This window comes from Coturnix japonica, chromosome 25 (genome assembly GCF_054131305.1).
Source record: "Coturnix japonica strain WE chromosome 25, WE-NBRP24, whole genome shotgun sequence".
Taxonomy (NCBI): domain Eukaryota; kingdom Metazoa; phylum Chordata; class Aves; order Galliformes; family Phasianidae; genus Coturnix; species Coturnix japonica.
In genome coordinates this window covers 8,151,083-8,164,469 of record NC_140687.1, presented here as the reverse complement: position 1 = coordinate 8,164,469, position 13,387 = coordinate 8,151,083, and the positions used below count along the sequence as shown (strand labels likewise).

At 49.9% G+C, this 13,387-nt stretch overlaps 1 protein-coding gene across 1 annotated transcript; it reads right to left on the bottom strand.

Annotated features, from left to right (window-relative positions):
- Positions 1-11,082: 11,082 nt before the first annotated feature.
- Positions 11,083-13,387, bottom strand: LOC146756923 (uncharacterized). Its single transcript, XM_085523884.1, has 2 exons — positions 13,103-13,387; positions 11,083-12,997 (listed from the first exon to the last, which is right to left on the bottom strand). Exons 1-2 carry the CDS (start codon positions 13,314-13,316, stop codon positions 11,478-11,480), a joined length of 1,734 nt encoding a protein of 577 aa, XP_085380010.1. The 5' UTR covers positions 13,317-13,387; the 3' UTR covers positions 11,083-11,477.

Sequence of the window (13,387 nt, the reverse complement as noted above, 5' to 3'; positions counted from 1 at the left end):
TACCAGAGCCACAGCAGACCTGCCCCCAATATTCTACCAGTTTCTCAGGATCCTGCAGTTGCTCGGAGATGATGTTCCAAAGCCCTGGGGGTGCTCACCTCTCCAGGCAGCTGCCCAGACCGTCCCACACCCCCTGCCATGCAGAGCCTTCTCACCTTGGGGCAGATCTCTCACTGATATTCCTGAATAATGTTTAACCTCAATCCTAGAACCATAGAATCACGAAGGTTAGAAAAGGCCTAAAAGATCATCCAGTCCAACCGTTCACCTATTACCAATAGCACCCAGTAAACCGTGTCCCTCAACACAATATCCAGTCACACCTTGAATACCCTTGGGCTCCCAGAGAAGTCAATGTCAAATGTGTAATTCCTAATCATACCAACAGTATTACTTCCAAAACCCAAAGATGACCACAGAGCTGACTGTGCACAAAATTTCATTTGTCAGCTGCCAATTTTATCATGATACAAATCAAGGTCAAACAGCATAGCAAAATAAATACCCTAATCCAGCATCCCGAGTTGACAAATAATGTAGCAGGGAAAACAAGCAAAAGCAAGGAGCTGTGCATTGCAGCTTCATGAGAAGACTCAACAAGCTCCACACATAGGGAAACAATCAGAATCATGGCCAGCAGTTCCCAACTCCCACAAAGCCCTGTATTATCTCACTCTGGACAGTTGTGCTGTTATCTCAACCCTTGGAGCCTCACATCAGGCACCAAAATGATAGTGGTTGTTGAACCCAACATGTGGATCAGCAGCACATAATGCTTTGTGCACTGCCCCATTCCCAGTGGAATGGGGATGAGAACTGGGAAAAAAAGTACATCGTGTGGGTTGTAACAAAGCAATTTACTAAGAGAGATAAAATGAGAGGAGTAATAGTTATTGCTATATATCTCTTGATATGGAATTGTATGTAACAACTGATGCACAAGCACTTGCTCAGCACCACCAGACTGAAGCACAGCTGGGCTCTGGGCAGTGAAGAGACTGAGATGAACTCCCACCCCTTTCAATACAATTTCTGCTTGCTGTCAGCTGATAGAGAACGTCCCTTTGGCCACTATCAGTCAGCTGTCCTCACTCTGTTCCCTCCCAGCTCCATGTGCCCTCCACTGACCATGGCCTTGGCTCCGTACAACACTGCTTAGCAGCAGCTGTAAACATCAGAGTGTTATCAGTGGTTTTCTCCTAGAACCAAAACACTGCACCATAGCAGGCAGTCTGAAGACAATTCCATCTGAGCTGTAACTCAGATTCCTGCCTGTCCTCCTCCTCTTGTTCTTCCTGATCAGGAAGCAAGGAACAGAATCTGCCGCTCTCCTCTTTGTGCCTTTTCCATCAGTTCTCAGCTGGCTCCTCTGCCATCCCCAGGCAGAGCTCAGTGCACTCTCACAAAGGGCAGCAGCCTTTCCTCATCTTCCTTGCCCATCCATCATGAAGTGTCAGTGAATAGTGAAAAGGGATCCCATAGTAGATGAAAAGAGAACACTTTGCTACAGAAAGGGAAAGGGGGCCTCACTAAGGCAAAGGGTAGTTACAGATAGATAGTTTATGTTAAGGGGGTCAGAGAGAGGGGGAATAGCAGATGCTAAGCTTGAGAAAACAAGGGGATGAAGGCCATGAAGATCAGGGTGGAACAGCCCGAGAACAGCGTGGTGATTAGATGTCCACAGAGCAGCTGGAACCAGGTTGGGGGGTGCCCCTCCTGAAGGGTCGAAAGTTTACGGTGAGGAAGATGATGAGCCTTCATCCCACCACCACCCCCACAACTCACTACACATGCACAAGGGGGGAGGGACTGCATGCTAATGGGGTCTGAGGAATGTAATGAATATGTATCCCAATTCCTGCCAACTACTGATGATATATTAGTTCAGCCTGTATCTGTTGCACGCTTTCTCCTGACGGTGTGCAAGTGAGGTGGAGCTACCCCCCTTGCACCAGGGTGTGTGTGCATCACTCATTAAACACACCTGCTTTATAACTACTTGGTGGTTATGGGGTTTGATTCCGCAAGTCACCATCTCTAGGGCCATCCTGCTCTATTGCCTGCTCCATTATCGGGGTGATGAGTCCATCAAGGCCTTTATATGGGACCTCATTCATCCCAATGACAACAGGAAGGCCGGCAAGCAACAAGGTAAGTGCGACCCATAAGTGTGACCCCATAGGGGCCAATGGGGACCCCAGCCCCATAAGTGGGAACACAGACCCATAAGTGAGGGTCCAGACCCATAAGTGGGTCCCCAGAATCATAAGTGTGACCCAAAACGACATAACTATGATTCTAGCCCCGTAAGTGTGACCCCATAGGGGCCAATATGGGCCCCAGACCCATAAGTGTGACCCGTAAGTGAGGCACCAGCCCCATAAGTGGGTCCTCAGATTATAAGTGTGGCCACAGCCCCATAACTATAGACTTGGAGATGTCCCCAGCCCCATAAGTGGGTCTCCAGCCCCATAAGTGTGAACACAGACCCATAAGTGTGGCCCCAACCCCATAACTATAGATTTGGAGAGGTCTCCAGACCCATAAGTGAGGCTCCAGACCCATAAGTGGGTCCCTAGACCCATAAGTGTGAACACAGACCCATAACTGTGACCACAAACCCCATTTATATGGGCCCTCATTCACCCCAATGACAACGGGAAGGCCGGCAAGCAACAAGGTGAGTGCGACCCATAAGTGGGACCCCATAGGGGTCAACGGGGACCCCACCCCCAGAAGTGGGAACACAGAGCCATAAGTGTGACCCCAAACCCCATAAGTACGATTCTAGCCCCATAAGTGATACCCCAAACCCCATAAGTGCCTCCGCAGCACCATAAGTGTGACCCATAAGAGAGGCTCCAAACCCATAAGTGTGACCCCACAGGGGCCAATGGGGACCCTAGCCCCATAAGTGTCACCCAAAGCCCCCTAACCGAGAACCTATGAAACGTTGAGATGTCCCCAGCCTCATAAATGTTACCCATAAGTGTGGGTCCAGCCCCATAACTTCATCCCCAGCCCCATAATTGTGACCCCATAAAGGCCAGTGGGGACCCCAGCCCATAAGTGGGAACACAGACCCATAAGTGTGACCCATAGGGGCCAATGGAGACCCCAGCCCCATAAGTGGGAACACAGACCCATAAGTATGACCCAAAACACCATAACTATAGACTTGGAGATGGCCCCAGCCCCATAAGTGGGTGTCCAGACCCATAAGTGGGACCGAAAACCCCATAACTGAGTTCCTAAGTGTGAATCCAGCCCCATAAGTGGGACTCCAGCCCCATAAGTGAGGCTCCAGACCCATAAGTGAGGCTCCAGACCCATAATTGTGACCCCATAGGGGCCAATGGGGACCCCAGCCCCATAACTGGGAACACAGACCCATAAGTGTGACCCATAAGTGCCTCCCCAGCCCCATAAGTGCGTCCCCAACCCCATCAGTGTGACCTCATAGAAGCCAATGGAGACCCCAGCCCCATAAGTCCATCCCTAGCCGCATAAGTGTGACCCAAAACCCCATAACTGAATCTTCAGCCTGATAACTGTGTCCCCAGCCCCATAACTATAGACTTAGAGATGTTCCCAGCCCCATAAGTGTGACCCATAAGTGCATCCCCAGGCCCATAAGTGGGTCCCCAGCCCCGTAAGTGTTACCCATAACTGAGTCCCCAGCCCCATAAGTGGGAACACAGCCCCATAAGTGCCTCCCCAGCCCCATAAGTGTGACCCACAAGTGAGGCTCCAGCCCCATAAGTGTGACCCATAACTACATCCCCATCCCCATAACTGAGTCCCCAGCCCCATAAGTGGGTCCCCAGCCCCATAAGTGTGACCCATAAGTGTGACGCCATAGGGGCCAAATGGGGACCCCAGCCCCATAAGTGGTGCCCCAGCCCCATAATTGTGTCCCCAGCCCTGTAAGTGTGACCCCATAACTAAATCCCCAGCCCCATAAGTGGGAACACAGCCCCATATGTGCCTCCCCAGCCCCATAAGTGTATCACCAGACCCAAAAGTGTGTTCCATAAGTGAGGCTCCAGCCCCATAAGTGTGACCCCAACCCCATAATTGTGTTCCTAAGTGCCTCCCCAGCCCCATAAGTGTTACCCATAACTGAGTCCCCAGCCTTATAAGTGGGAACACAGCCCCATAACTGCGTCCCCAGCCCAATAAGTGGGTCTCCAGCCCCATAAGTGTGACCTATAACTGCATCCCTAGCCCCACATCTGAGTCCGCAGCTCCATAAGTGTGACCCGGGCCCCATAAGTGTGACCCATAAGTGAGGCTCCAGCCCCATAAGTGGGTCCTCAGACCCATAAGTGGGACCCCAGACCCATAACTGCGTCTTCAGCACCATAAGTGTGGCCCATAACTACATCCCCAGCCCCTTAAATGTGACCCATATCTGCATTCCCAGCCCCATAAGTGTGACCCGTAACTGCATCTCCAGCCCCATAACTGAGTCCCCAGCCCCATAAGTGTGTCCCCAGCCCCATAAGTGCATCCTCAGCCCCATAAGTGTGACCAATAAGTTGTCATGGTTTAATAATTTTGTATTTTTTGCTATCAGTATTCCACATCATAACATCATATAAAGCATGAATAATTTTACTGAATCTGCAACTTACAGAAGAAGACTACATCTCCCAGGGAACAACACGATAGGTCACGGGACCTGGACTCTATATTAACTTGGTCGCAGAACAGACTGACATCTTTCGAGTTCTGGTGTTCAGGGGTGTGTGTGGGAGCCTTCAGCCGTTCGCCCAGATTCACAGTAGGCCTCTCGGTTACGGGACTCATTCTCTCTCCTATTTTGCTTGATTCGTTAGCTCAATTTTCAATTATATTGTATTATATTGTGTTATCCTGTATTTTGATATAGTATTTAGTAAATAAGTGTGCCTCCTTAGATCGTTGCCGCTGTTTTCTTTTCCTAATTAATTTTTTTCCTTTCGGCCTAGGGCCCCTCTGGGGCCCACGGCCCCCTGTCACGGATGCAGGTGGATTTTTAGTTCAAACCGTGACATAAGTGTAACCCCATAGGGACCAAGGGGGACCCAAGCCCCATAAGTGTGACCCCAGCCCCAAAAGTGTGACCCATAAGTGCCTCCCCAGCCCCATAAGTGCCTTCCCAACCTCTGCAACTCTTGGCACAGACCCTGCAGCAGCTCCAAGGTTTTGCTACACGTTCTGCACTTACTCCACACTCTGGACAGATCCCGCTGTCACTCCACCCCTCATAATGAGCTCTGCAGTCACTCCTGCTACAGGTCCTGTAGCTGTTCCATGTATTGCTATAAGAAAATGAAACAAATTCCTCCCAAGGGAGGTGCACTGTGCCAGGAGGTTCAGCCCTGCGGTCACTCCAACCCCTCCAATGAGCCCAGTGGCTGCTCCAACTTCATCACATGTCCTGTGGTGGTTCCAGCTCTGGCAATGAACTCTGAGGTCGCTTCAACTCCGGCAACAGCCTGAAAGTCAGTACAGCTCCTACAGTGAACCCTATGGCTGCTAAAACCCCTGCAACTATTCCTGGACTTGCAAACAGATAAACATAGGGATTAGTTCATATAGGACTGCAACTGCATATGGTGTATATGTGTGAAAATACACTAAATATATTATATATGTATAAATACATTTGTCATAATTATTATCTTTTTCTTTTTCTCTTTATCTCAACCCATAAAATTTAAACCACAGCACTGCCCCAAGTCTCTTACTGATGGCATTGGGATTATTTAGTCTGATCCGGTCATGCACTGAAGAGCAGCAGAATATCTTGAGGATTTCAAAGGGAGCAGCTCCTGAGGTATATTCCTTACACCAGCTTTGGAAGAGGCCTCCAGTTCTCTGGACCTGCTCTGAAGGGGCCCTCTTGTTATGGCAGTGCCAGCAAGGAGACCAGCTCTGACACAGCCGTTCATATTGCCGGCTACTGACTGCAGCACTGGATTGCTGCTATAAAGGCAACAGGACTGTCATGAGACACAGAAGACATTCAGGACTGCACAAATGAGAGGGCTCGAGAGCACTGTGGTGGTGTAAAGAGATCAGAAATGAAAAGAGCACGTTGAGCTGCTGTCTGTGGCTGTACCTCCCCAAATCCAGACAACGTATGAAGAAAGAAAACCTAAGCAAATGTCCTTTTTGAAAATACTTTAGGTATCTTCAAACGTATTCAGTAAATCTGGATACATGTTTACATGAGCTCTTGGAGTGAAAAAATGGAAATTAGGTAGGAAAGAAGTATAATACATTTTTATTTATGAGTTCAATTTTTTTTTATTTTTTTTTTACGTTGCTATATCTCAAGTAATCAAACAACCAAAGATGCATAGAACATAAAGAACCATCACTGGGAATCATATGAGAAAGTTGTGCATTTTATGGAAGCTGGAATAGTGTGTATTGCAACACCTTCCTGAGAGCGTGCTTGATCTCCCTGTTCCTCATGCTGTAGATAACAGGGTTCAGTGTTGGAGGAACCACTGCGTACAGAAGTGCCACTGTCAGATCCAGGAGTGGGGAGGAAATGGATGGGGGCTTCAGGTTGGCAAAAAAGGCAGTGCTGAGAAACAGGGAGACCACAGCCAGGTGAGGGAGGCACGTGGAGAAGGCTTTGTGCCGTCCCTGCTCACAGGGCATCCTCAGCACAGCCACAAAGATCTGCACATAGGACAAAACTATGAAAACAAAGCAGCCAAAGGCTAAAATGACACTAAAAATGAGAAACACAATTTCCCTGTGATTTGATTCTGGGCAGGAGAGCTTGAGGATCTGGGGGATTTCACAGAAAAACTGGTTGACAACATTGCCTTGGCAGAGAGGCAGTGAAAACGTACTGGCAGTGTGCAGCAGAGAATTGAGAACCCCAGCGCCCCAGGCAGCTGCTGCCATGGTGGCACAAGCTCTGCTGTCCATCAAGGTCCCGTAGTGCAGGGGCTTGCAGATGGCAACGTAGCGGTCATAGGACATGATGTTTAGAAGGGAATACTCTGCTGAGATGAAGAAGAGAAAGAAAAAGAGCTGTGCAGCACATCCTGTGTAGGAGATGGCCCTGGTGTCCCAGAGGGCATTGGCCATGGCTTTGGGGAGAGTGGTGGAGATGCAGCCCAGGTCGAGGAGGGCCAGGTTGAGGAGGAAGAAGTACATGGGGGTGTGCAGGCGGCGGTCGCAGGCTACGGCTGTGCTGATGAGGCCGTTGCCCAGGAGGGCAGCCAGGTAGATGTCCAGCAAGAGCCAGAAGTGCAGGAGCTGCAGCTGCCGCGTGTCTGCCAACGGCAGCAGGAGGAACTCGCTGATGGAGCTGCTGTTGGGCATCTGCTGTTTTTGGCCTTGGAGTCCTGTTCAGAGTGCAGAAGATAATGACAAGTCCAGACCATTCTCAGAGACACTCCTCCTGCTATACTATGAAATGTTTTCATTCTCCTACAACAGTGTACATTTAGCACCATTACTTGCATTTAATTTCATAAATTTCAGAATTCCGTAGGCAGAACCAGCATTTGGAGCTCTAACCATTCCTCTTACTTTCTTACCTTATCCCTTCTGATTACTATCCCCTGCTGGTAGTTCAGGCTGGCAGTGAAGAAGTTAGTAAAAAAAAGCCTGAAAACTCTCAAAGATGATTTCAGGGTACTGGGGCGGGTAATCGAAGGAACCGGTGTGCAAGTGGTTATTGCATCTGTACCTTCACTGGCAGGGAGGGATACTGAGTTGGGCCTAAAAACCCACCTCTTAAACAAATGGTTATAGAGTTGGTGCAGACATAGGAGTCTTGGTTTTTTTGATCATGGGGCAAATTATTCGGCACCTGGCATGACAGCTGCAGATGGAAGCGGCCTGTCTCAAAGGGGTAAGAGGGTTCTAGCCGAGGAACTGTCAGGACTTATTGACAGGTGTTTAAACTAGGTAGGATGGGGGAAGGGGACAAAACAAGGGTCGCTGGGTCTGAGGCGGCAGTTCAAGACTTAAAGCAGAGCTCGCTGGGTGCAGACAATGGAGTCAAAAGGCATGGAGAGGGGTGGGGAGATGCTGCCTCTCTCAAGTGCCTGTATACCAACGTGCAAAGCATGGGGAATAGACAGGAAGAATTGGAGCTCTGTGTGCGGTCAAGTGGCCATGATCTCATTGCGATCACGGAGACGTGGTGGGACAGCTCGCATGACTGGAATGTTGTCATGGAGGGCTATGTGCTTTTTAGGAAAGATCGGCTGGCAAGGCGGGGTGGTGGAGATGCTCTTTATGTGAGAGAGCAGCTAGAATGTATTGAACTCCACCTGGGGGAGAGTAATGTAGAAGTCGAGAGCTTGTGGGTGAGAATCAAGGGCCAGGCTGGCAAAGGGGACACTGTTGTGGGTGTGTACTACAGGCCTCCTGATCAGGAGGAGGAGGTTGATGAGGCCTTCCATAAGCAACTAGAAGTAGCGGCACGCTCCCAGGCACTGGTACTTATGGGGGATTTCAATTATCCAGATATTTGCTGGACGACCAACATGGCCAGGCATGCGCAGTCCAGACAATTCTTGCAGTGCATTGAAGATAACTTCCTGATGCAGGTGGTAGAGGAACCGACGCGGGGTGGGGCGTTGCTGGACCTTATTCTCACCAATAAGGAAGGACTTGTTAAGGAAGTAAAAGTTGGGGGCAGCTTGGGATGTAGTGACCATGAGATGGTGGAGTTCGAGATCCTGAGTGGAGGTAGCAAAGCAAAAAGTAGGAATGCTACCCTGGACTTTAGGAGAGCCAACGTTGATCTCCTTCAGGACCTACTTGGGGCTATCCCGTGGGCCAGGGTGCTAGAAGGCAAGGGGGCCTGTGAGAGCTGGTTAGCGTTTAAATGGCTCTTCTTCCAAGCTCAGGATCGGTGCGTCCCTGTGACTAAGAAATTGGGAAAAGGTGCAAGGAGACCTGCGTGGATGAGTAAGGAGCTCATGTGCAAGCTCCACGGAAAGAAGAAAGTACATGATATGTGGAAGAAGGGTCTGACCACTTGGGAACAATACAAGAATGTAGTCAGGGACTGCAGAGATACGACCAGGAAGTCCAAAGCCCACCTGGAGTTGAATCTAGCTAAGGAGATAAAGGATAATAAAAAAGGCTTTTTAACATACGTTAACAGCAAAAGGAAGGCTAGGGAGAATGTGGGCCCCATACTAAGTGAGGGGGGCGCTCTGGTAACAGGGGATGCTGAGAAGGCGGAAATACTGAACGCTTTCTTCGCTTCTGTCTTTAGTGAAAGGGCTCTCCCTCAGAAATCCCGGACCCTGGAGGTTGATGAAAGAGTCCGGGGAATGGGAGATTTCCCTTTAGTCAGGGAAGAGGTGGTCCGTGAGTGCCTAGGAAACATTAAAGTCCATAAATCCGTGGGACCTGATGGGGTGCATCCGCGGGTGCTGAGAGAGCTGGCGGAGGTCGTTGCTGAGCCGCTCTCTGTAATCTTTCAGAGGTCATGGAGAACTGGGGAGGTGCCTGAAAACTGGAGGACGGCCAATGTCACTCCAGTCTTCAAAAAGGGCAAGAAGGAAGACCCAGGTAACTATAGGCCAGTCAGCCTCACCTCTGTCCCAGGGAAGGTGATGGAACAGCTTGTTCTGGATGCCATCTCCAGACAACTGGGTGATAAGGAGGTTATCAGGAGTACCCAGAATGGGTTCACCAAGGGGAGGTCGTGCTCGACCAAGCTGGTGGCCTTTTATGAAGATGTCACTAGCTGGGTGGATGGGGGGAGGGCGGTAGATGTAGTCTACCTTGATTTCAGTAAGGCTTTTGATACTGTCCCCCATGACATCCTTATAACAAAGCTGAGGAAGTATGGGATAGATGAGTGGAAGGTGAAGTGGGTCAAGAATTGGCTGACTGGCAGAGTGCAGAGGGTTGTCGTTGGCGGTGCGGTGTCTGGCTGAAGGCCTGTAACTAGCGGCATCCCCCAGGGGTCTGTACTGGGTCTGGTCTTGTTCAACATCTTCATCAACGACCTTGATGAGGGGATAGTGACCACCCTCAGCAAGTCTGCTGATGACACGAAGTTGGGAGGATTGGCTGACACGCCTGAAGGCTGTGCTGCCATTCAGCGAGACTTGGACAGGCTGGAGAGCTGGGCAGTAAGAAACTGGATGAGGTTTAGCAAAAGCAAGTGTAGAGTCTTGCACCTAGGGAGGAATAATTGCATGCACGGGTACAGGCTGGGGGAAGACCTGCTGGAGAGGAGCTCTGCTGAGAGGGACCTGGGCGTCCTGGTGGACAACAGATTGGCCATGAGCCAGCAGTGTGCCCTTGTAGCCAAGAAGGCCAATGGCATCCTGGGGTGCATTAAAAAGAGCGTGTCCAGCAGGTCGAAGGAGGTGATCGTCCCCCTCTACTCTGCCCTATTAATGCCTCATCTGGAATATTGTGTCCAGTTCTGGGCTCCCCAGTACAAAAAAGACAGGGATCTCTTGGAGAGAGTCCAGCGGAGGGCCACGAAGATGGTGAAGGGCCTGGAGCATCTCCCCTATTAAGAAAGGAAATGCCTTGTCCAGAAGCAAGCAGTGGGCTGGAGAGGGCACCAAAACCAAACCCTGCTTGCACCTTTCCCTCTCCTCATTCCACATGCTGACATTTATTTTAAGAGCAAAAACAAGACTACAGTGAAGAAAGCTCCAGAACAACTCAGCTACTTTATTCACCCCCTTCTCTTTCCACTACAGAAGATTCTCAGAAAACCTCCAAGAGCCACGTTACTGCTCTGCTGACCCTTCTCTGGGATGCATCAGTGCGCCCAGAAATGACTGAGAGCAACACATGCACACAGACACACAGCAGATCCCTACACAACCACTTCTCCACTAGGAAACAGCATCAAAAAGCAGCTGGTGAGAAGAGTAGAAGTGGAAAGCGGGCATGGTGAGAGAAGTGCTTTGGGCAGCAAGGAAAGGCCATCTGAAGCTCCTGGGTTAAGTCCCTTCTGCAGAGGGTGTCGGTGATGCCGTCTCCTTTGCAAACTCTTCCTGCATGGAGAGAAGCATTGGTCTCCCTCATCCCTGGGCTCTCCAGCATTTTGAGGGTCTCTCCTGCTGGGTTGTTTTCCCATGAGAAATGAGGCACCAGCCCTGAGAGAAACTCTTCCTGCAGGAGATGCACTCCTAGTAGCTACCTGTCCTGTGGACTGCAATGTTTAATGAGGACTGAGCTTTGCATGAAGTTCTTCTGGGAGTGTGAGGAGCTCTCTGCTAGGCACAAAGCCCTTCTCACACTCAAGGCTTCCTGCCATTTCAGCTCACTGGTGCAGACATTCTGGTAACACAGCAGATGGGATTCTCTGAGGGAGAGAAAAGACAAGTTCCCAGGCATCTCCCTGCATGCAGGCCTGGCCAAAATGTTCTAAAATGTCTGACAGAAGCTATGGTCTCTCTCCTGTGTGCATATGCTGGTGCAGCTTCAATTCAGAACTCCCTTTGAAGCTCTTACCACACTCAGGACACTCACAGGGTCTCTTTTTCCTGATGGATGCTCTGATGCAGTGTCAGCTCAGAACACCTTTTAAAGCTCATCCCACACTCAGGACACTTATAGGGTCGCTCTCCTGTGTGCATGCACTGGTGCATCTTCAATTCAGAACTGCTTATGAAGCTCTTCCCACACTCAGGACATTTATATGGTCTCTTTCCTGTGTGGATGCGCTGGTGGCGCTTCAAATCAGAACTGCTTATGAAGCTCTTCCCACACTCAGAGCACTTATATGGTCTCTCTCCTGTATGGATGCGCTGGTGGTGCTTCAAATCAGAACTGCTTATGAAGCTCTTCTCACACTCAGAGCACTTGCAGGGTCCCTCTCCTGTATGGATGCTCTGGTGGTGCTTCAAATTAGAACTGCTTTTGAAGCTCTTCTCACACTCAGAGCACTTATATGGTCTCTCTCCTGTGTGGATGCGCTGGTGGAGCTTCAAATTAGAACTGCTTATGAAGCTCTTCTCACACTCAGAGCACTTATATGGTCTCTCTCCTGTGTGGACACGCTGGTGCATCTTCAGTTCAGAGCTGCTTATGAAGCTCTTCCCACACTCAGAGCACTTATATGGTCTCTCTCCTGTGTGGACACGTTGGTGTATTTTGAGTGTAGAACTATCCTTAAAGCTCTTCCCACACTCAAGGCACTTATACGGTCGCTCTCCTGTGTGGACACGTTGGTGTATTTTGAGTGTAGAACTATCCTTAAAGCTCTTCCCACACTCAAGGCACTTATACGGTCGCTCTCCTGTGTGGACACGTTGGTGTATTTTGAGTTTAGAACTATCCTTAAAGCTCTTCCCACACTCAAGGCACTTATACGGTCGCTCTCCTGTGTGGACACGTTGGTGTATTTTGAGTTTAGAACTATCCTTAAAGCTCTTCCCACACTCAAGGCACTTATACGGTCGCTCTCCTGTGTGGACACGTTGGTGTATTTTGAGTTTAGAAATACCTTTCAAGCTCTTCCCACACTCAAGGCACTTGTACAGTCTCCCTCTTCTGTGGATACACTGGTGGGAAGTGAGGCTCCCACTGTCCGTAAAAGTCTTTCCACAGTCAGAGCACTCAAAGGCTCTCTCTCCTGTGTACATGCACTGCTGGCCGGTGGGGTGGAGTCTCCATTTCATGCTCTCTGCAGAATCACAGATCTCATAATGCCTCTTTGCTGAGTGCGTGCACTGGTGGCTAGTGATGCTGGAATCCAGTTTAAAGCTTTTCTCACACTCAGTGCATGGATTCTGCTTTTTCTTCTGGCACACATCCTTGCTCCTGGTTTCCTCAGGCTGCTTTGGACCTATGTTGGAGTCCACTGGGTTCCTCAGTGTCATTCCCAGATGCTTTCCCAGGGGCTTCTTGATGTGCTCACCCTGACCTTGCTGCAGGACTTCCTGGACATCCCTTCTGATTTCTTCCACAGAGATGTGATTCAGCTGCATTTCCGCTACACAATTTCTCTGCGGAACCTCCTTTGTATTTTTGATCCCATCAGCTGCTGGATGACAGAGGAAATGCAGCAATAGCACACGGTGCCCAAAATAAAACACAGGCAGAGAAGGCTCTTACAGCCCCAACATTCCCCTTCCCTCCACCACCTCACCTGGGCTGAGGTCTCCTGGCATGGCCTCAGGGCTACGCACATCTGGGATCCAGGGGTCTTCCCCTCCTTCAAGCAGGGAGATCAGCATGGGCTTGGGGGCTGGAAGTGGAGCTTCAGGGAGAGAAACAGGGAACAAGAGAGCATTTCCCTCATGCTGGCACAGTGCCTGTTCAACAGTTCCACTCTGTGCCCCTCCCCAAGGAGAAACCACCATTTAGGTCTAAATGACACTGTGCCTACAGCTTCCCTTGGAGCAAAGAATGTTTTGACATCTCTGAACATTGT

Coding starts and splice junctions, on each gene's coding strand:
- LOC146756923 (XM_085523884.1), bottom strand. CDS start 13,316: ATGGTGGTTTCTCCTTGGGGAGGGGCACAGAGTGGAACTGTTGAACAG. Junction 12,998..13,102: donor GCCAGGAGACCTCAGCCCAG/GTGAGGTGGTGG, acceptor TCTGTCATCCAG/CAGCTGATGGGATCAAAAAT.